The sequence below is a fragment of the Oreochromis aureus genome, linkage group 17 (assembly GCF_013358895.1).
Source record: "Oreochromis aureus strain Israel breed Guangdong linkage group 17, ZZ_aureus, whole genome shotgun sequence".
Taxonomy (NCBI): Eukaryota; Metazoa; Chordata; class Actinopteri; order Cichliformes; family Cichlidae; genus Oreochromis; species Oreochromis aureus.
In genome coordinates this window covers 2,368,163-2,390,179 of record NC_052958.1, presented here as the reverse complement: position 1 = coordinate 2,390,179, position 22,017 = coordinate 2,368,163, and the positions used below count along the sequence as shown (strand labels likewise).

The window sequence follows — 22,017 nt, the reverse complement described above, 5'->3', positions numbered from 1 at the left end:
TCTCTGATGTAACGAAGATCGCTTCACAATTTGAATCTGTGACGTTTGCAATTTATGATCAGGTGCTAAAGACCAGTTGCAGAAGGAAAACGAGGAGCTAAAACAGCAGCGTGAGGAGCTGGAGGTGCGAGTGAGCGCTCTGAAGTCTCAATACGAGGGGCGTCTGAGTCGGCAGGAGCGAGAACTCCGAGACCTGCGAGGTCAACAGGAGAGACAAGAGCAGCGAGATGAGCCAGCTGAGGCAGGTCCCAGCAAGGTGAGGATGTTGTTTACTTTATAGTCTACTTACACAGGTTTGCTGTAATATAAATATTTTAATGGTTTAGGTATGTGTCACATAACTAAAACACAATTGTCTGCAAGCGTTGCTAAAATTGTATCTTTATTTTATCAGTGTTCTCTATTTTGATGGCTTAACTATGTTGGATTGGAAAAGTACGGCGAGTTTAGTGACCGTGTGGCGTCCTGATTCTGAGCATTTTGTTTCTTTCTTTCGGTGCTTTTAGACCCAGGAGCCGCAGAGGAGCACAGAGCAGAGGCAGATCAGCCTGAAGACCACTCCAGCTGCAGACAGGGGCAGGTAAGGAAGAGTATTTAAAAAGTCTTACTCAGTATGCACCAATGCATTTCGTGAGTTTTGTATTTGTCTTAATGCTTGACTTTAATCATTTGACTCGTGGCCGGTCCACACATGTTGTACTTTTCTTAGTTTTTACTGTTTGACATTCATTTGGTCGTGCCGCCGACTTCTGCAGTCTCAAAATTAAATGGCAGTGTAGGTGCCACGTCTCGAATGACTCATCCTATTTCTTGCCTCCGTCAGTGCCAGCACCTCTGACCCTCCAACCGCCAACATTAAGCCTACACCTGTAGTTGCTACAGCCAGTAAACAGCCCGTCAACCCAGGGAACAAACCCACTCCAAGAGCAAGCATCAGGCCCATGATCACCCCAGCTCCTGTGCCCACTCCTACACCCACTGCTACGGTCATGCCCACCACCCAGGTGGAGTCGCAGGAAGGTAGGTTTAACAGCAAAGCTTTAGCTTACCTGTTAGCGAGACTGAAAAGGTTATTTCTTTAAGTAAATGCTTGTCATGGTAAAACTTGCAGTATTTGTAATTGAAATAATATATATTTTTGTCCCTACCTTTACTCTTGGACAGCCATGCAGCCAGCTGAAGGTCCACCAGTGGAGCACGTGACCGTGTACGGCAGTGCGAGCGGCTCGGTGCGCTCTGCCAGCCCCAACGTCCAGACAACCTTAGCTAGCCCCATGCTTACTGTGCAGCAGACTCAGACACAGGCCACCGCATTCGTTCAACCAACGCAGCAGCAGAGCGTGACCCATACAGAGCCAGCCAATCAGGAGCCACCGCCTGTGGTGATCGAGGCCACGCCTAGCCCGCAGGTGGAGCGGCCGTCAACGTCGTCCTCTGTGTTTGGCACCGGTGAGAGATTATGTTTTTGAAAGCCGAGGCGATATTTTGTTTTAGACGACGAGACTCACACCGTGGAGGTTTTTTCTTAATTCTTTAACCAACGATAGCCACACTTTCTCTCTAGTGTCAGCAACACCGGGAACATCAGCCATGTCCAAGCGTCCTCGGGAAGAGGAGGAGACCGCCAGTGTGGTCACTGACACGGAAGCGACTCAGGAGGACACCTCCCGGGCTCCCATATCAAAGAAGCTGCGCATTATCCAGAGAGTGGGTCCAGAGGTGAGGCTGGGGTGATGCACATAAAAGTCCATGGCTGTTTTCTGTTTTGTTTGGTTGTTTTTGTTTAAAATTTGTGCGAATATTGATGCTCCGGTTCTGATTGTCACGCGGTCTCCGTAGGAAGAAGTGCTGGCCGAGGACAGCGCTGAGGCCGAGGGAGTGGTGCCGACAGACAGTCTAGACGGTGGAGAAGGAAGCCAGGTCGGCCAAAATTACAAACATTTTTAGTTTTGTACATCAGCTAATAATTACCATTATTTTAATCTTTGCTGTGATTAACAGTAAATAAACAGGACTAGCATCTTAAAGCTGCCAATGAGGATTTTGTAATGTTGTCTTGATTAAAAGTACCATAAGACAATTTTCACCATGTAGCATAAAGCAGTCTTGTGATAATGTTGTCACATTTATGCAGGAGTTGTGCGCTCATATATAGTATGCATGATGTTTTGTGTTGTCAGTGGCGGCCATTTTTTTCCTCTTTTCGCCCCACAGACCGAAGAGTTTTCCACGCTGGAGGAAGGAGATGAAGGCACAGCCTCTCAGTCCCTTACAATGGAGCAAGAGGTTACCCTGAGCCAAAGCGAGACCACAGAGCAACTCCAGCAGGAAGTGATCGTTATCGTAACGGACACAGAGAGTGACGAAGAACAAGAAGAGGAGGAGGAGGAGGAAGAAGAAGAGCAGGTAGAGCAGTTTTGTTCATTTTTTTTAAAAGACGACATGTAAAACGGTGAAAATTCGTCTTACAAATTTGCTGGTTTCCAGGACTACGATGATGAGGACGAAGAAGATGAAGAGGAGGAGGAGGAGGAAGATGAGGACGAGGAGGAAGATGACAGAGAGATGGGAGAGGAAGGAGAGGACAGCAACGGGGGCAGCGGAGATTGCAACGAGCCCTACGAAGGAGACGACACGGAGGTAAGACTACATGCAGCGCGAGCTCCAGCTGTGACCTCTGTGACTGCCACCCACACACTGTGTTAACCCTTCCCACTCGCTGCCTTTCCCACTCACCCACTCAGTTTTTCCACACGGTCTCATTTCTCTGTCACTCACATGCTGCCCCTGTGTCGTAACGTTCTGTCTGCGCGCCTGTGTTGACTTTAGCTGTTTACCCTTTTACTCTAGTCTTCGTTGCACATATTCAGTAGGATGAGTCAGTGTCTGCAAAGGAACAGCTAATGGTCTTTTTACTTGTAATCTTTGTGTAAGGTTAGGCTTGAAGTGTGGAGTCGCAGTTTTGTGTGTGAGGTCTTGGAATAATGATAAACATGTTATATTCAAAGGCAGGTGTCTGAACAAAGTTGAATAGAAACTGGACGTATTCTCTGTATACAGGGTGGAAAATGTTAAACGGCAGCGCTGATAAAACTATAAAATGAGTAAGCAAAAAAAGCATAGTATTACTTAGGAAATTTACATACACACACAGTTACTGTCGCTCCATTTACAAAGACAGATGCATCAGAGTGAACTTCATTCAACACAGCTGCTCTCACAACCTAAATCACAACGTTGACGTCAGTTTTGAATAAATTAAAAAAATTTAATTTAAATTTATGCATGCTGTTTGCATTTTGATCATTCCTAAGTTGTGAGTCTACACAAGCCAAAATACTGTTTTTGGGGTATTAAGGTTTGCATAAAACCCTGTTTACTGTTTCCCACCCCGGCTTCTAGACCTCTGATTGGCCAACATTTCTGCACAGCTAGGATTTGGCATGTTCTTGACAGCATTTAAATGCATTTTTTGTGTTTACACGTGGACGGAGATATTTTTCAAAACTGCACGTGTGGACGGGATTTTTTTTTTTTTTTTTTTTTTTTTAAATGAAACGTAAAATCTCAGTTTTCAAAAATACCCATGTACGTGTGAACGTAGCCTAAGTTTAGTGACGGCAGCGGGGAAAAAGCTGTTTTTGTAACGCTTTGTCCTGCATCTTGGGCAAGACACTTCACCCGTTGCCTACTGGTGGTGGTCAGAGGGCCCGGTGCCGCCAGTGTCCGGCAGCCTCGCCTCTGCCAGTGCGCCCCAGGGTGGCTGTGGCTACAATGTAGCTTGCCATCACCAGTGTGTGAATGTGTGGATGACTGGATGTGTAAAGCGCTTTGGGGTCCTTAGGGACTAGTAAAAGCGCTATACAAATACAGGCCATTTACCATCTTGGAACTAGAAACCTCCATCCTGAGGGAAGAAGCTGAAATTAACCCAGTAGATGATGGGACCATTATTAAGAGTCGATAAAGCCATCCGTAGTATCTGTTTAGAGTACAGGGAGGCTAAACAGATCTGTGACTCGCCTGTAAGACGACTGGACCGTCTCACTATCTGATTCAGACTTTTTCTCTGTAACGGAGGTCACAGTCCTCATTTTACTCTCTCGGCTTCTCTCACGGTTGTTTTAGTTTCAAACAGGGAGAAAGTGAATCATAATCTGCATGTGATGCTCTGCCAGTATATCCTGGCACTGCTTCGTTTTATATGACCTTTCTCTTTCTGCGTTTCCTGTTACTCCTCAAAGTTATGTTACTCGTTGGTCTTACCTTCATTTGCCACATTTAGCCTTTTTTAAACTCTGAGTGGTTTTGAATTTCTTCTTTGACTCATTTTCTTTTATTTCCCCTCGTTTCTCAGGGAGCTGACGTAACAGAGCCGGGCACCGAGACAGAGGAGAGTCTGGGGGCGTCCGACTCCACCCAAAGGCCGGCGGATTCCCAGACACCCAGCTGTAAGCTCCAGGAAACCCTGTCGAATACATAGCTGTGCCTCAGACTCTCTGCATGCGCTCACAAACTGTCCCGCCATCCAATTAGTTATCCACAGTCCGCGATGACTGAGAAAGATGTCATGTTGTTTTTTCTGTCTGAAAGCGAGCGTAACAAAGGTCAAAGAGACCTTTGACCTTTACGGGTAAAATAAACAAATTAACCCGACTCACTTATGTTTTAGGTAAAAGGAGGTTTAAATGTCACTGAGATGAATAAGTAACCGGGATATTGATTGTAAAGGCAGTTGTTTTGTTTACATTTCTGGTGTTTTAAAGTATATTTATCTAAAATCTTATTTACTCTTGTTCATTTGAACCTTTTAATTCTGTTTTAGTTGAGAGTGGCACAATGGAGGCTTTCTCTGCAGAACAACCCACAAGTTCTGGTACACGCATGCCCCAGTCGCCACGGAGACCAGTGCATCAGCTGCCCCCACGCCTGAACATCCACCCCGCACCGACATCAGAACTGGGGCCACCTGCTCAGGTTCAGGTGCGTGGGGATCTGTCGCCACTGAGGGGGAGGGGAAAGCCATCTGTAATGTTTTTGTCTGACCGTTTTGTGAAACTGCCTTCACAGCGTATCCCAGTGCGACGCCAGTCAGTGGGCAGACTTACTCCCGGTGTGCCGGGCAGTGCTGTAAGTCACATAGGCTGAGAATTTACATCATGACATTCATACGAACCTCTATGTGAAACCTTTACCCCCCTTTTCTTCCCTCTCTCCCTCTGCAGCAGCACTTTTTCGATGAGGATGACAGGATGGTTCCCAGCACTCCCACTCTGGTGGTGCCTCACCGCTCTGATGGTTTTGATCAGGCCATCCAGTAAGTGTCACACACATCCAGCCACAAGTTGGAACACAGAAAACCTTTTCAAGGTTTTAAGGAACTACACATTTACACACATAGTAAATTACTACTGCACCACAGTAAATCATTTCAAAACTTCTCCTGGCTTCATTATGACCTGTAACTTGTGCAATTGCACTGAAAAATAAATCTTGTCAGTGGAAAAATAAATATTTTGTAAATGTAAATTAGGCTGGTTGTATAAGTGCACACCCTTACACTAATACTTTGTTGAAGCACCTTTTGATTTGTTCAGTTTTCTTGGGTAGGAGCTGGCGTGATACATCATATCGTGGTTTTCCCACTCTTTGTTGCAAAAGCACTCAGATTCTGCCAGATTATGAGGACATCTCTCCTGCACGTCCCTCTCACTAAAGCACTTCTGGATGGATGCAAACTGCATTTCGTTGCCCTGTACCTGTGCATGTGCAATGACAATAAAGTTGAATTCTATTCTATTCTATTCTATTCTATTCAGCTCACACCAGTGATGTGGCCTCCGGCTGGGTCATTCCAAAACTTCAGTTTTCTGTTTTGTTTTTGAATGTATCCTCGGGGTCATGGTCGTGTTGAAAGGGGAAATTCCTCTTCATCTTCAGCCTTCTGGTTTTCCGTTTGTGAACAAACAAAGTGCTAAACGTAACTGTTGGACTTGCAGCCAAAAAATTAACCTTGGTCTTAAGATTGGACCAATTTATCAACCATCGACGATAGGGCTGTTCGATATAACGATATTTATCAGATGACTATATGCAAACGTCTATCGTTTCATATTACGCTGTCGTTTGTTTCGTGGTGTTGCAAAATAAACTGATCACGTCAATATTTTTTCATCGTTTTCATGGTCGCTGTAGATTTTCTTAAAGTTCTCTCTTATATTTAATAGACAAGCGACTGTTTTTATGCGTCGTCGTTAGCAACAATGACGGAAAAACCATTGCGTGGCTCCGCCGTCCGTTTGTTTATTTTTCACATAAACTTTTCACAATAAAGCTGAAGATCCTGTTGAGATTTTTCAAAATAAACTGAATCACGTGAAATAATATGCAGAGTGTTTACGGATGAGAAGCTAAAAACAGCAGTCAGGTGCTAAAAAAAATAAACCTTAGAACAGGCTTTTCCCCGCAGCACGCCATGTAATCAATACTCAAAAAGAAAATTGCGGCCGGTTCAACTTATGTAACTTTTGTGATTATATATTGTTGTCGGGACGATAAATGTCTTATATCGGGATATGAGAGTTTGGTCATATCGCACAGCCCTAATCAACAATGGGCTGAGCCTTCCATTATAACTGTGTTTATCTGTCTTACACACTCGACCAAACAACTAATACCACATTAAACATAAAGCTAAAAATCAACATGTTTCTTCCAGCGAAAAGAAAAAAGAAAATCTCCAACGTTGTCTTTTGCAGTTTGGTGCATTTCAAATAAATACATTTTAAAAAGTAGCTATATTATATTATTATTATTTATATTATATTATATTATATTATATTATATTATATTAATACTGAAACAAACAAGAAAAGAAAGTGTTCTAAATGCACAAATCAGTCTGTGGATGATTACGTTGCTCCGCCCCTCAAAAAAGTCACCTGCGTGAATATATCACTTATCTTCATTTATTGGACTGATGAATGTTGGTTGGAAAAATTGTACATATCACCCAAATTGACCTGGTCTCATCAGACAGAAACACATTTTTTAGTCAAAAGTTTGGACACACCTTCTCATTTAATGTTTTTTCTTTATTTTCATGACTAGATTCTAATAGATTCTCTCTGAAGGCATCAAAACTATGAATGAACACATGTGGAATTATGTACCAAAAAAAAATTGTGAAATAACGCAAAACATGTTTTAAATTTTAGATTCTTTGAAATAGCCGCCCTTTGCTTTGCACACTCTTGGCGTTCTCTCAATGAGCTTCGTGAGGTCGTCGCTTGAAATGGTTTTCCAGCTCCTGGAACATTTATCTGGGCTCTAATCTGAGCTGCTGTTAACTTGTGATTTTCCTTTCCTGGGGCGGTCCTCATGTGAGCCAGTTTCCTCGTAGCGCTTGATGGTTTCTGCGACTGCACTTGGGGACACATTCAAAGTTTTCGCATTTTCAAACTGACTCTCCTTCAGCTCATTGGCTCTTGCTATAATATGAATCCTAACAGCTATCAGCTGTGTACCAACCTGACTTCTCCACAACACACCTGATGGTCCCAACCCCATTAAGAAGGCAAGAAATTCCACAAATAACTCTGACAGGCACACCTGTGAGGTGAAACCATTTCAGGCGACTGCATCATGAAGCTCATTGAAGCAGGCCAAAGGTTTGCAGCGCTGTCAACAAAGCAAAGGATGGATACAAATTTAGATTCCATATATCTTACTTAATATATGTGATGTCTTGAGTTTTTATCTACAATGTGGAAAGTAGTAAAAATGCAGAAAAATGATTAAATGAGAAGGTGGGTCCAGACGTGTGTGTGTGTGTGTGTGTGTGTGTGTGTGTGTGTGTGTGTGTGTGTGTGTGTGTGTGTGTGTGTGTGTGTGTGTGTGTGTGTGTGTGTGTGTGTGTGTGTGTGTGTGTGTGTGTGTGTGTGTGTGTGTGTGTGTGTGTGTGTGTGTGTGTGTGTGTGTGTGTGTGTGTGTGTGTGTGTGTGTGTGTGTTTGTTTAATGAGAGGAAAAGCCAAAATCTACAAAGAACTACTGTGTTGTCTGCTACATTTTCCTGTAGCATACAATACTGTGGTACAGCACGTGTATAGGCCACAAACATGGTCCATCTGCAGTGCAGTCATGTCGAGCTGTCTGACTGTATCTCCTCAAACTGAGACTCGAGCTCGTATAACAAGCCTTTATTCATTCAAACTTGATCATTTGCTTCTAAAATGAAATCTTAACTGGTCCGTTTTGGTCACTCCACAGTCGCCTAATTCACGTTCGTGTTTCTTTTGTTTCTCAGCTCGCCACAGGTAGCTGGCGTGCCGCGCTTCAGGTTTGGCCCTTCAGAGGACATGCCGCAGACCAGCTCTTCCTCACACTCTGATCTGGGTCAGCTTGCATCACAAGGAGGTAATCTACCAAATGTTTAATAACTATTAACCCCAAAGAACCATCAATATGCACCACAATCTCTTTAACTGCAAACTAATTCTTCTCTTCAGGTCTTGGGATGTATGACAGTCCCCTGTTTTTAGCCACTCACGAGGAGGAGTCTGGTGGACGCAGCGTTCCCACCACACCGCTACAAGTTGCGGCACCAGGTATTTGTCTGTCTCTATCAGTCTGATGTGAAGGGATGTGTTCGTTAAAGGATTTCGCACTGCCTTTTCCCGAGCTTCCTCAAAACTATCTGTTCTAGGATAACTGTGATGAAATTTGGGTTTCTGGAAAGTTGAAATTTGTTTTCCTCTCTCTATCTTCCAGTAACCGTTTTCTCAGAAGTGCCTCAGTCCAACACAACAGAGCACGCCTCTCAGTCTGTTCCCATGGTGAGCACATCAACACCAGGAGCTGCCGGTGCAGGGGAGGAGAGGGACGACGTCTTCCTGGAGCCAGACACTGATAGGTGAGCCTCGCCCCTCTCTGCAGCTTGTCAGTCCTCCAACTTCTGCCTCTTTTCGTATACATGTTGCAAATGTCTCTTGAAACCTTTCGTTCCACTCGGTTTCAATAACTTAACCAAAATGAGAGAGGTTATGAAGGTCACCGTTTACATAATCCGAGGTGCATTTTGCTTGTTTCAGGCCCGGTGCTGAAGTGTCGGTGGACCCCGTGGTGTCTCAGGGCGATATGGAGGAGTCGAGCCAAGCGTCCGACAAGAGCAGCCTCCCCTCCACCAGCCAGGAGCCTTCCTCCAGCTCTGCAGGTACACTACAGCCTCGTGACTGTGCCGCTGCCCATCTGTTTTGTCTTTCTATTGCATATTCAGTGGGTCAACGTTACGTTTATGTTTTTTTTTAGATACAAGCAGCGCTCCACCAAAACAGTCTCGGCCCGGGCCCAGCAGACAGCTCCAACGATGGCCGGACAGCCGCGGCGGCCGCATGAAGAGAGGAGGTGATGTAGCACAAACGTTATAATGGGCACAAGACTGGGCAATGTTTTTATTACTGCTTTAAATGGCCACTCATAAAGGACTTCAAACATTTCATTCAGTTTTTATTAATGAAAAGCATGACAGGAAACACCGTACATTCATTGTGGTTATTCATAACACATTTTACATAGTCACTGTGTCCATATATATTTATTTTTTTATTAATTGTTTTTACATCAGTGCAGCAGGCCCGTCTAAAAACATGCTTACATCTCCACAGGTCAAGCTTTTCCTTCATGGAAACAAGGGAGAAGATTCGCCAGATGAAGGACAAATCAAAGTGAAGAGTTTATCATTCCCTTCAGAAAAGCCGAGGTTTTTACTGCGTGTCGGCTGAGACGTGATCATGTTCTGTTGTTATGAAGCATGTTTTGCTTTGTTTTAGTTTTGATTTGTTTTTGTTAATGCGATTAGATACTTTCTTGTAATTGCGGTCCATGCTGATGTGTTTTATGATGATTATAATAAACTTACAAAGTGAAAACATTTTTGTTGTTGTTGTTTTACTGTAAACATCTGATGAAGTTGTTGGACTGAGGTGATGAGCTGGCTGTGGGAGGAGCGATGACAGGACGTTCACCATCCAACCTCACGTTGTAGGATTTTGCTGCAAAGTAGAATCAACAACGAGCTCATTAGACAATTACACTGATAGCTGATACTTACAAAACAATATTTTTCCTTCATGTCTATATTCGGGTAGACTAGCGTGAACGTGGCACAGAGCTGTTTATCAACACGGTCGCTGTTACAGTTTTTAGTTGGCAGCTGTGGGTACTGTGCAATAAATCTGAGGTGTAGGTGAACACCCTAACACACACAAACACGTGGTCCTTGTTAGCGACGATGCTGATGGACACGTAAAGGACACCACTGCTGCTGTAAACACTGCCAAACCGCATGCTTTTATTTCAGCTCCGTAAACAGTCCAGTGTGTGACTTACATCCTGAGAAGACAAAGTATTTGTATCCCTCTGGTTCGGCGGTTGTGGGCACAGACACGGCGGCTGTGATGGCGGGCGGGAAGCCTCTCCAGGATGTCCGAATGCTGATGGCCGGTCCTAAAAGGGGGGCTGGAATTGAAACGGTCAGGTTTAAAATTGTGCCATGAAGCCAAACCATACTGGTGTTGTCCTTACCAGTCTCAGTGTTTTTGTTTTGTGAACAAACTCTTAACCCTTGCTCACTCCATAAACCATACGAAGGGTTTTTGTTTCCATTTTCCAGTTATTTGCTCCCCTCCACCACGCTATGACTCACTTTTTCGGTGCAGTGTGTGTGTTGCAGCTCGTCTACACGTTTAAGCCAAAGTCTAACCAAGCATGGAGCTAGTCATACGTCTGTAAACACGCTTAACAATGGTGAGGATTGTCCAGGGTTTTCTCCACCACTAAGATTCACACACAACTATTGTGAAAGTTGGAGTGATGCTGTGGAACAGTTTGTGTCCAAACATAAAGAGAGTTATAAAGTTTTGTTCTTTGAGTTATAAAAAATAAAATTCAGTGAATGGAAATTTTATTCATACTTGTTGGATTCTACTTTTTGTTTTTAAAAGTGGAGCAAAGTTATGGAATCACAAACATAATGATATAATGTGGTGTAAATATTATATTAGAAATATGTCGTTATTATTACTGCAGATTATGTCAGTAAGGAAGCTGATTGAATATTGACCGATAACTCATGGCAAAGGGGCGGGATTACTTCATCCCGCCCCTTTTCCATATGTAACTGAATCAGAACAGGTGAGGTAAGAGTGAAATGTGTTGGCTTTATTTTGTACAGCTGTTTTTCTTCTTTTCTTTGCTAAATGAACTTTGTTTATTTATTTCGATCATGTAAACAATAAACAATGATGGGTTACCTGCTTGTCGAACTACTCGGTTGCGGACTGTGTAAATGGCATACTGGACTTTCTTGCGACATGTTGGCCTGACACCTGCCTGGTATGAATACTTCTGAACCAATCCACCTGGGGAAAAAGAAAGTAAACATCTTAAAGGCTTTTCATTTGTTCAAAACATAAACACAGTACACGTTGTTTATTAGAATTCTCTTTCTGAAGCAATGAACAACAAAATATATCTTTTCTGGTAGTTTGATATGCTCCGCCCCCTAATTTTTACCTCTCTTGAAGAAGTAGACTGACTCTGCCCTACTCTTGTACTGGGGCACCGACAGGGCGGCCGTGATGTGGCCCCGCAGCCCGTCGAACCCTGTTGTAATGACTTTGGGATAGCCATGATCCAAAGCGTCGTTTTCAAATCTCCAGTACTGACTTCCCTGTGAACACCATGCAGTGTTAAACTCCGGGCGGCTAAAAGGTAACGCTGTTCGCTCTGTGGTTCTGCTGTGATTGGTCAGTTTACCTTGAAAATGTACGTCTTGCCCTGGCAGTTGCAGCGGGTGAACACGGTGTCAATGGGTGAAGGGACGCCCCACACCTGTGTGATGCCTCTGGGTGGACCTGGCACCCTGTTACTGTCCAGCAACCAGAAGTAGTGACCTGTAAAAATCATAATATCAGCATATAGGGTTTAAGATAACCTAACAGATATGAAATTTTGTAATTTCATTCTGTCAGTTTAATGCTTCAAAATAATTTCCCCTCAGTAGTTCTTTCTGTCTTGAATGCGTTCCATTAGTTGCTCTATTATATGCAAATCCACTGTTGTTCGACTGGAATGACACGACTGATCCTTTTAGAGTTAAAACTGCACACGAGCTGCACTAACCTCTGAACACCACCACTGTGCCGTTCCTCAGTGTGGTGACTCCACTGACGGGCCGCCCGCTGCATAGGTTTGTATCATTGTTGTCGTCTGGGGAAAAGTAAAGACACCTGTGAGAATAAACACCCCCACCACGTAATCTCAGACTGTGTTTCTGGGCGTTAACTGTCATTTTCTGCTGTTTTGTGAGCTTTTTTTCACCTCTTAAATGTGGCTGAACTTTACTTCCAGTTTCTGAGGAATGCCAGATTTATTTACAGCATGAGGGGAAATGAAAAAACAACTGAGCTCATAAAACAGGTAGCAGCTGTAATTACATGTAATCAAAAGTCGGCGCCTCCGTTTCTGCGATCGTGCCAGACTTAGATTTTCGCAGAACCCGCAGGAAGGACATTTTGGTACTTGTGCACATCACAGAGTTAGTCCCTCAGGTGAGAGGAGGTGTTTTCTGTGTGTGACATAAAGAATCTGGTAAAATTATTATTTTACCTGCTTGGTAATCTCCTGTATCGTCTATATTCTGGGTTTCCAGGGGCTTAGTGTCAGGTTTAGAAGTGGGCTTAGCTGGGTCTAGCTCATATAGCTCTGGTTTTTCCACAGGTGGGGTCGGCTCTGGTTCTTGAGCCCTGGTGGGTTTGGAGGTGTCTGTCAGCAGATCGTCTGTGGCATCACTCCACGCTGCAGTTGTGGATGAGGGAGCGTGGGTGGTCACAGCTTCAACCACTGATATCTCCTCAGATCCCACTGAGGAAGCACTGGTGGAAGGAAGAACTGAAGGGCTGCTTGCACTGACATCCTCAGGGTGGGTTGAAGTGGGTTCGTCTGGGATGGTTGTGGAGGCAGGGGTGATGGTGAGCAGTGAGTTATCTGGTTCATCAGAGGGAAAGACAGCATCCATTATAGTCACTGCTGGTGTCTGCGTGTCCAGCTGTGGGGAGCCGGTTGAAGAACTAGGCTCGACTGAGGGTATTAAGGTTGACGTTGGCTCGCTGGAAGTGTGGTCAGCTGCTGCTGTGAGCAGAGAGAAAGTCGTATCACTATAAATCAAGTCATTTAATCAATTTAGTAAAATAATTAAATATCAATTTGCATATTTTAGTTGCAATTTGTATCATAGTTGCTACATTTGGGGCTTTTTTCTGCAATCTACTGCTAAAGTAACACAAAAACTGTATGAATCAAATACCATACACGAGGCGTTAAGTGGATATCTCACATACTCGTGCTGTCACTCAGGGCCTCTGCAGTGGTGCTGACGAGGTCGTCGTTGTCTGAAGGTGTCCTCGCTGTAGTCGGGGTGGCCTCGGTAGAAATCTCACCCAGCGGGTCAACTGTAGAGAGCTCATAGTCAATGCTGATCTCCGGGACTGGACTGGCCTCCAGATCTTCCGGTTCAGTTGTAGAAAATTCATCAGTGGGAAAGATCGTGCCAGACACATCTGTGAGAATGTGACAAGAGCGAGATGAGGTGCGCACTTAGACGTAAGACTTGTGTAACTTTATTGGGAAAAAGCTTTGCTCACCATCAGTGGGATCATCTGGTGGATGTGATGTTGGACCGACCGGAGGAACCGAAGAGTCATCTGTTGGCAGCAGCAGGGTTCACACAAACATTTTAATCATTTAATCGTCCGTCTTTATTTTTCTTACATGTCCTCCTCCTGACTGTGGATGCAACAGTGTTCCCACCCCAAAAAAGAAAAAATATTCAAAGCTTTGATTTGAAGAAAACTCCCAGAAAACGTCCCGTCCTCATTTCTGGCATCATTTAGTGCTTTCCTCTCTTGTAACTCAGCCCAACCCTCCCACACACAGTCCACTCATGACAACACTGCTTCCTTGTGTTTCATTTGGCCTGTGAGGCCAATGCCCTTGGACTTAGCCCCCAAAATAAACCACTGTGACAAATTCACAGCCATAAACATCCTCCTGATATATGCCTTTTAAAATCCACCGAATCAAGTTCACGACAGTCATCAAAGTGCACGTGAACCCCAAATGACTGAAAATCTAAGAAGAATCAAACCTTTTACCAAGAAAAATATACCTTTGGCTTTGTTATCATTTACATTATTGCATGAACTAGTCTTCTTTGCTGCTGCAGCACTGGCCTCTCCACTGTTCTGTTCTGCAGCAATTACCAAGACAGAAATGATTGTCAAACGTAGCATCGTTGCAGATTACTGCATGCGCTGCATGCTGCGGTTATACTGCCGTACTGTGCATGCTGCTGATGGACATGCAGGCAGAGTCAGAGTGGGGATGTCATATTCATCCTGGTCTAAGGAGCTTGGAAAGAAAAACGTCTGGACTTCTTTAAGTTGCTTGAAGATGTTTCACCTCTCAGCCGAGAAGCTTCTTCAGTTCAAATGGTGGAGAGACCCAGATTTAGGCGTCCCCCCATTGATCCTCTACCTAATCACACAAGCGAAGGTGTGAAAACGGGTGTAGGTCAAACTCAGCCAAGGTTCGGGTAAGCTCATCGTGAAACCTAGCCCCACCCTATCATGTGATTTCCTGAGGTCAAAGGGCCCAGGATGTAAGTGGGTGTTAAGGCGTCTGGGAAGGATCTCAAAACTGGATTATAGACAGTTGGTGTGGTAAGCCCCGCCCTCTGTTCAAAGCTGGTCATTCACAGTGGACATAGATGCTTCTTTCAAACCATCTGTCTTTTCTGTCTAAAATGTGAATATTGGCATCCTCGAAAGAGTGACCTTTGACCTTTACCTTTGTCCCCACCATTTGACCCTAGAACTGAAGAAGCTTCTCGGATGAGAGGTGAAACATCTTCAAGCAACTTAAAGAAGTCCAGATGCTTTTCTTTCCAAGCTCCTTAGACTAGGATGACCTGGATGACTGAGAACCTTCACAGACACATTCATCCTAGAATCTTCCTCCCAGTTTGTGCTCAATTTGCATCACAAATTGCCATAATTATATAATAACAACGTGCATGAGCTGATCGTATATTATATTGATGACTAAATTAATCTGTTACATAAGGGGTGTATGACTTCACAGATGAACTAAGGATGATGGTGAAATCTATGGTGTTTAGCATGCATTAAGAATCCCTCACATACACACCGGAGTTGAATGAGCTAGAAAGGACCAACCTTGTGCGTCGCAGTGGTTCTTGTAATCCGAACAGCACTGGTTGTACTTTATGCAGTCAGAGTCACAGCTACACAGCCGGCCTCGTTTGAAGCTTTCTCCACAGCGCCCCTTACACGAGTTTTCTGTTGCGCACAAATGCAGCATAACAGACACACAAACAGAGTGAGACTCCACGGCTGGTGATTAGACGTTATTACATGTAAGGCGTTCAGTAATGGTGACTCATTTGCAATCAGTAACCAAAAAATCTAAATGCTGCTGGATGCTATAGATCCAAAAAATGAAAAGGCCTCACTTGTGGTGCACTGAGATTCAAAGTCGTTGCAGCACTCTCCATAAGACAGACAGTTATAGTCGCACTGGCATCTGTAGCCCCTGTAGTACTCGCCACCGCATCGTCCTCTACAGCTCGCTGTCAGTAACAGTAAAAGAAGGATAAATGTCAGAGGCAGAGGGTGCAGAGATAAGACGACACCTACGCTCCTAATGTATCCCGCTTGAGGGCACAGTCTGTGCAACCCTGCCAGAAATTGATTTCTGCAGTAGTGGCAAATACATAAGGTACACATAGGTTCCCCCTCAGGTAAATAATTATTTAACAGAGTAAATATGAACGAGTACAAGCAGAAAAACCCTGAAGCATTCCAGGAAAGGCTTTCATTAAAAACAAATGAAGCCAAAGAATATTAAAGAATGCAAACCAGTTTAATGTTTCGATGTTACATGATGCCAGGTTATACTCACTCTGAGCGCCACTAAATGTCAAAGCACAAGCCAGAAAAATAAGCGTACAAAGTAGTGTGGAAGACATCCTCCTGTAGAATCTGAAAGTAGACACAAAAGCACGCACAAAGATTCAATCATATTTCCACTGATGTGTGGAGGCTTTGGATGTTTCTGACTGATGTGCCAAAGAGGGACAACACAGGAACAAAAATGTGGCTTACCTCGCCGGAGCCTCGGAGCACTGCTGAAGGTTCGGCTCGGGCTGCTTTTAAAAGGCTGAGAGCTACAGTGTGACCACCCATTAATTGGCGGATCCTGTCTAATTAAATGTGCAGTGATCTCACAGGCTGTAGGGAGGGTCCTCTAGTCCAGACTGCAGGTCCAGACAGCATCGCCACAAACAGCTGGAAGGACATCAAAACACGTGTGTCGGACTTTACACACTTCCGAGCAAAAGAAGAAGAAAAAGTGGCTGAACCTGACTGTTCAGTCACAAGTAGGAAATTCTTTTAGCGTTATCCCAGACTTTGAAGCTTCCAAATAAAAATCACATGGACACTCAAATAGCAGCTGGCTGTTTTCTGTATATGTTCTATATATCTGTTTATTGTGAATTTGATTTCCCCTTACAGCTGCCTTCTATTTTAGAATAAAACACATAAAACTACTCTTAGAAAATTTACATTTACTACATCTTTGTTTTAGCAATTATTAAATTATAGATTAAGAGTAAAATCATAATAAATTCTCTCTTCCCCCTGTTGGCAGCTGTGTTTCTTGTCACTGCCAAAATAAATAAACTCCTATATTCACCATTTGTACTGTTAAATATGAGGTTTACAGGTGTTGAAGGCCAAAAAGGTGTGGCTCAAAGCTGCAATGACAGTGCAAGAGAAGGGAAAACAGGGTTGATTTAAAACCTCTCGACCTTCAAGTTGGGGACACACTGTAGCGTTAGCAGCGTCTCAGTCAAAAACACGTTTATCTTTAGCATTTAAAGAGGCTATGACTGCGTTTGGCTGTAACTCCCTCCACCCATAATCAACATATTCTCTACACTCTTCTTACTCTGCTGCTGTAACTGGAATTTACAGTAATTTATTAAAGTTACTGTAAAATTAATTCACAGCAAATTCAATGTAAATGAAATTGAAACAATGTATTTGAATTTGTAACATATTACTTTATTTCTCTGTATTTTCATTTATAGAATGTTTATTGTGTTTTCATGTACACTGTTGCAGGATTAACACAGTTTAAAATGTACACCTTTACCTGTAAAACACAGAGAAAGAAACCTACAACAAGCCTGTACCTTTATTTATTTTTATTTGTTTGTTTGTTTGTTTGTTTGTTACTTTCTTTGTAAGTGGAACATACAGCATCCTTCTTAACAGATAAGACATTTTAATAATTTGAGCCTTGTGTGGCTGTTTTGACGGACCCTATCATGCATGTGGTATTTTTCCATCATGTCATGGTTCAGTTAGAGGAAAAGTGCTCATTAGCACGTTCCTGTCAACCCAATAATAAGAAGAAGATCTGGTTGAAGTGGCCGAGCCGACCAAACAGTCGGGTCAACGCAGACATCACAGGAAAATATTTCTCACTCATATACTGTGAAATGAGATTAAACCGGCTGATCTTAACATAAGAACAAAACAACAACAACCCAGTGACAGGAAGAAGTGCAAGTTGAGTTCATTTTAGAAAGTAGAGTAAGCACGCCCCCTTGTGTCTGCAACTTTCAGTGCCGCTTTGGAGTAATTGCCAAAATGTTGAACTCATGTAGAAACCAGCGTAATAATAGTTGGATGGTTAAAAGGTTTCCAGTCTTAGAGATATCTTCTCTTAAAGCTTATTTCAGTGTGCAGTGTGGTTTTTAATTTTGAAATGTAGCCCTCCTGCAAGACATCGAAAACAATAATGTGATAGCTTTAAGAACTGAGTAAAAAAATGTATAATTTATCTGGATGGGCAGCGAATTAATGACTTACACTGCTGGCAGAGATTAGAAATGAGTATGACAGAGGGACAGCTTGGGTTGAGTGGGGAAAGTGGACATATTAGACAAAGGATGCTGAAGACTGCTAGGGAGGAGGAAAAGAGGAAGACTAATGGCTGTAGTGAAGGAGGACGTGGAGAATCCTGCTGTGACAGAAGAGGATGGTAGGGATAGGGTGAGATGGAGGGAGAGGATCTGCTTCCTTGTCTCATCCAAAAAAATAAGCACAGAAAAAATAATACATACAGTAGGTAAAGTATCCATGAATAGGTGGATGTTCTTGAAAGCAACGGAAGAAAAATGATCATTTAATCTAAGAGCCGTTTTGAGTTTTTTTTACTGACAGATGTCGTTTCCTCTTCACAGACATGAGCAGCCATCTCTCTGAAACACCTCTCTACAGGCCAACAAAGCCCACAGAGAGACACAATCCCAACCCAGAGGGACGGCAAGCCAAAGGCAATGATATCACTGAGACGTGGCACAAGGCACTTATTACCACAGATGGATCGATAGCACTCTGGGTCTCCTGGGGAGTTTGGAGGACCACCGAGGGGGAAAGAACGCTCGTTCTGTCTGCGTGTGCTTTTTCAGCAGTGGTCTCCATCCTCGGTCTTGGCAGCTTTAATTGCCTGCCTGTTCAAGCAGGAGTTAAGCTGATTTGAAAGTGCCCGCTGAGAGGCAGGAGCAGGGAGACGCACAGGAGGAGAGGTGATGCAGAGCCTGTGGGCATACGGTGGACCTCGACCTAGATAATATTTACTCTTGCCATCTCCCAATAGAAACGAGAAATAATACAACAACAGGCGTGTCCTGCCAACAATTTGTGTCTGTTTTAGTTCAATTCCTGTTAAACTCCATTTCAAACAGACCAAATTAGGCAGACAGCAAAAAGAAAAATGAGGTGACGAAACTCCCTTTTGTGCCATCTGAAATCGTTCCAGCGCCTTTAAAAATATCTTTAAAGAGTACTGATGTTGCGAGTGAGAACATGTTCACAAAGAGCCTTTAGAGGGAGACAAATGAGAGCACATCAGCCAGTGTCAGAAGCGACAGTCGAGCGGGATAAGAATAGACACAGCAACAGGTGGCAGGGATTGATGATACGTAATTAAATTCAACAGCTCGTTTCATTTTATTTGCGAGATTTTGCCGGGGATTAAAGGCTCTGATAATTATCCCCTGTTTCATTTGTGTTTGCAGATGGAAGAGGAGGAAATGCCAGTCACACTGCTTGCAAAAAGAGCGATCACACAGCTTCTGTGCCAGCATCCTGCAGATCCTCTTTCTCTCAACACACGCGTGAAAAATGCCCGACGTGATGTACATTTTGTTTATTATGTTTCACGTTAAGACATCTTAAAATATCTTCTTCCGTGACTTTGTGGTTCGCTGTAGCCTCGTGCAAACTGTAAAGGTGGAAGTGATCTAATCTAACCATCTCACAGGAAATAGCACTAACTCTAGCACTAAAGCTGAGCTGCACTTCAGTGCTTTTGACATGATGTTCTCCTGCACCCGGTGTGGATTGCAATATTGCACCGCTAATCGTTGAATCGAGCATCAACGTCTCCAGCAGAGAAACCCTCACCGCTCGTGTCTTTGATGTATAACAGCACCAGAAAGGGCAAGTGAAGGTGCACAGCAGTGAGTGGCAGCAGCTTTGCATCAACCAAAGCATCGCCACACTTTTATGCATTTCATACATCGCGGAGAAATAAGGGCTGCTGTTCCCTGATGCATCTCTCAGCAGGTCTGGACACACCTGTGTATTAAAATAACTCCTGCTCTTCCTGCTTGGCTCATTCTTGCTTGCAGTCGGCTTAATTTGAAAAACGTTTCTCCTGCTGCACAAACATTACAGACCCCATGTGAGGCTCCCCATGCTGAGTTTGGGCCTGCATTTTTGCAGTTCACATTTATGTGTATATATGTATATATTTTTTTTAATTGCAGAAGTGGGCCATGTTGAAATTAGACACAACTACACCCTCATACCATTTTTAACCCTGACAATTGTATATTGAATGTTTATATAATAAAGTTGTGTCCTTATCTTTTGAAAAAATCAGCAGTCTACTTCTCTTTTAACCCTCTCTATCAGCTTGATGTGTATTTTACAGGCCTCACTGAGGAACTGATGGAGAAGACTTGTTTTACCTTCTCACAGTCAGTCAGCCTGAAACCATCACCTGCTGAAAGCCTTCTGTCAGTGTCTCCACCATCTGATTTTCATTAGGAGGTTGGCATGAGGGTTAATATATTTCTGCCACCTGCCCCGCTGAAAAAATATTTTGGTTGCTGCACTTACACATGCATTCAGGCCTGAAATGTCTTAAAATTAATCTTTCAAGGTTAATTCTTCATTTCATGATCTACTGACTTGTAAACCTTTAAATCACTGCTTTTTTAAACACTTTTTAAAGTTAGAGCAGAGAATGCTTATTAGAAAAAAATATATATTTTCTTTTAAACAGAGACATTTAAACACAGACATCATTAACTGTGCTACAGCTAAGATTGACTCTGATGGTGACATGAGATGAGAAATGAATGAAGCCTTGAGCCAGTCCTGATTTCTTTACATTTTGCCAGGAAAATGGAAATAGGTGCATTGATTTGAAATATAGTGGAAATACATGCATGCATCCATGGAAGTAGAGTAAGGCAAAAACAGTCTGTATGATTCAGTGTTTGGTATATGTAGTGTTCAGGAACAGTTTTCTAGGCTTCTTGAAGGACATTCAAAGCTCTTCTTTGGGCGTTTGCTGACTTTTGTTCTGTTCTCTGATCAAGATGATCCACATTGATTCAATAATGTTGAGGTCTGGGCTCTGGGGAGGCCAATCTATGACTGTAAAACTGCATTGGCAGTGTATTTGGGTCATTGTCATGCTGAAAAATTAAACTGTTGCCAGTCAGATGCTTTCCAGATGGTGGAGCAAAATCTTACAATACTCTTCGGCATTCATAATTACATACATTTTAACGCTTTAATGCAAGCGCTCCAGCACCACTGGCTGAAATGCAGCACCAAACCACGGCCACCACCATGTTATACAGACAGCTGCAGACACTCACTCTTGTACCCTGGGCCAGATTATCCAGTGGGTATTCTGGGCACATGCACGGATGTACCTGATGTCTCTGGTAGATTAAAGTAGTTTCTATTTTTCCTCCCCCTTCTTTCCCCCTGCACTGCTGAGGGTAGTCTCTCCCAAAGTCAGGTAGCTAGTGAATATGGTACTTCAAAAACAACGGAAATAGACATGTTTAAGGCCCAGCTCTTATGAAAATTCACATTTGTTTAACCAGTTTGGGAAAGTAACATTGCAGTTAACTTGAAAGTTCTTTAGATATTCAATAAGAATACGTGCGTTAATTTGGAGGTTACCTCCCAGTGGATTTATGACTTAAAATGTTGGTTTGATCTCAATAAAGGAGCCATGGTGAAAGAATTAAACCCAGAGAAAATTTCTGTTTTACAATTATTATTATTATTATTAGTATTATTTAATTTCTAAGTGGACACATGCCAAAAGTGCTTTTCCCGAGAAAAGCTCTACTTCATTATATGTGCATTTGGCTTTATTCACTGGGCATGAGGTACTGATGTGTGTGAAATGTTTGCAGTTTTGTCTTGTTATACAATATTTGAAATGTAAAAAAACAATCAAAAAACTACATTTTCAGAAATATTTGTGGGTGTTTTCTTGTTTGTTTGTTTCTTTGTACTACTTAAACACTAAAGTGGCCCTCCAATGAGACGACAGTGCCGCAGGGGCCCACAGCTCATTTAAGTTTGAGGCCCCTGGTTTAAATTAACAGCTGCAACATCTAATGTGGAAACAGAAAATGTGTCTGAGTGGTAATATTTACCGTTTCCAAATTTAAAAGTTTCAAAAGGCGACGCTGTAGGAGAATGAAGAATAAAGACAGAAACGATCATCTTTTAAAGGCTTCAGAAGTTGTTCGTTGGCTGAACTTTGCC

At 43.1% G+C, this 22,017-nt stretch overlaps 2 protein-coding genes across 5 annotated transcripts in view; one reads left to right on the top strand and one right to left on the bottom strand.

Annotated features, from left to right (window-relative positions):
• tprb (translocated promoter region b, nuclear basket protein) overlaps positions 1–9,929 on the top strand; it is a 25,247-nt gene extending 15,318 nt beyond the window's left edge. Inside the window, exons 34-51 of one of the 3 annotated variants that reach the window (XM_031758681.2) lie at positions 63–256; positions 507–580; positions 824–1,020; positions 1,165–1,449; positions 1,565–1,719; positions 1,840–1,920; positions 2,215–2,406; positions 2,488–2,640; positions 4,358–4,451; positions 4,826–4,983; positions 5,071–5,130; positions 5,226–5,317; positions 8,307–8,416; positions 8,509–8,607; positions 8,771–8,912; positions 9,091–9,212; positions 9,308–9,403; positions 9,664–9,929. In XM_031758681.2, coding sequence (XP_031614541.2) covers positions 63–256; positions 507–580; positions 824–1,020; positions 1,165–1,449; positions 1,565–1,719; positions 1,840–1,920; positions 2,215–2,406; positions 2,488–2,640; positions 4,358–4,451; positions 4,826–4,983; positions 5,071–5,130; positions 5,226–5,317; positions 8,307–8,416; positions 8,509–8,607; positions 8,771–8,912; positions 9,091–9,212; positions 9,308–9,403; positions 9,664–9,710 — 2,351 coding nt within the window. In that variant the 3' untranslated portion in view covers positions 9,711–9,929. Of the gene's footprint in view, positions 1–62; positions 257–506; positions 581–823; positions 1,021–1,164; positions 1,450–1,564; positions 1,720–1,839; positions 1,921–2,214; positions 2,407–2,487; positions 2,641–4,357; positions 4,452–4,825; positions 4,984–5,070; positions 5,131–5,225; positions 5,318–5,597; positions 5,762–8,306; positions 8,417–8,508; positions 8,608–8,770; positions 8,913–9,090; positions 9,213–9,307; positions 9,404–9,663 lie in introns of those variants that run through there. The other 2 variants (XM_039600862.1, XM_039600863.1) reach the window with 2 other exon arrangements.
• prg4b (proteoglycan 4b) lies at positions 9,489–22,017 on the bottom strand. 2 transcript variants are annotated; one of them, XM_039600864.1, is made up of 14 exons: positions 21,906–22,017; positions 16,243–16,425; positions 16,040–16,119; positions 15,591–15,707; positions 15,295–15,417; positions 13,702–13,761; positions 13,399–13,617; positions 12,668–13,189; positions 12,182–12,268; positions 11,816–11,952; positions 11,573–11,729; positions 11,311–11,418; positions 10,388–10,516; positions 9,489–10,050 (listed from the first exon to the last, which is right to left on the bottom strand). In XM_039600864.1, exons 3-14 carry the CDS (start codon positions 16,104–16,106, stop codon positions 9,947–9,949), a joined length of 1,830 nt encoding a protein of 609 aa, XP_039456798.1. In that variant the 5' UTR covers positions 16,107–16,119; positions 16,243–16,425; positions 21,906–22,017; the 3' UTR covers positions 9,489–9,946. The 2 variants fall into 2 exon arrangements, with proteins under 2 accessions (XP_039456798.1, XP_031614542.1); XM_031758682.2 differs by lacking the exon at positions 21,906–22,017 and having other exon boundaries at positions 16,243–16,436.

Bases quoted from the DNA above. Each gene is read 5' to 3' on its own strand.
- prg4b (XM_039600864.1), bottom strand. From the start codon at position 16,106: ATGTCTTCCACACTACTTTGTACGCTTATTTTTCTGGCTTGTGCTTTG. The intron at 13,618-13,701 runs GTGAGCAAAGCT...ACATTCTCACAG, and splicing joins ACCAGATGATCCCACTGATG to ATGTGTCTGGCACGATCTTT. The intron at 11,419-11,572 runs GTAAAAATTAGG...CTTTTTCCCCAG, and splicing joins AGTCTACTTCTTCAAGAGAG to GTGGATTGGTTCAGAAGTAT.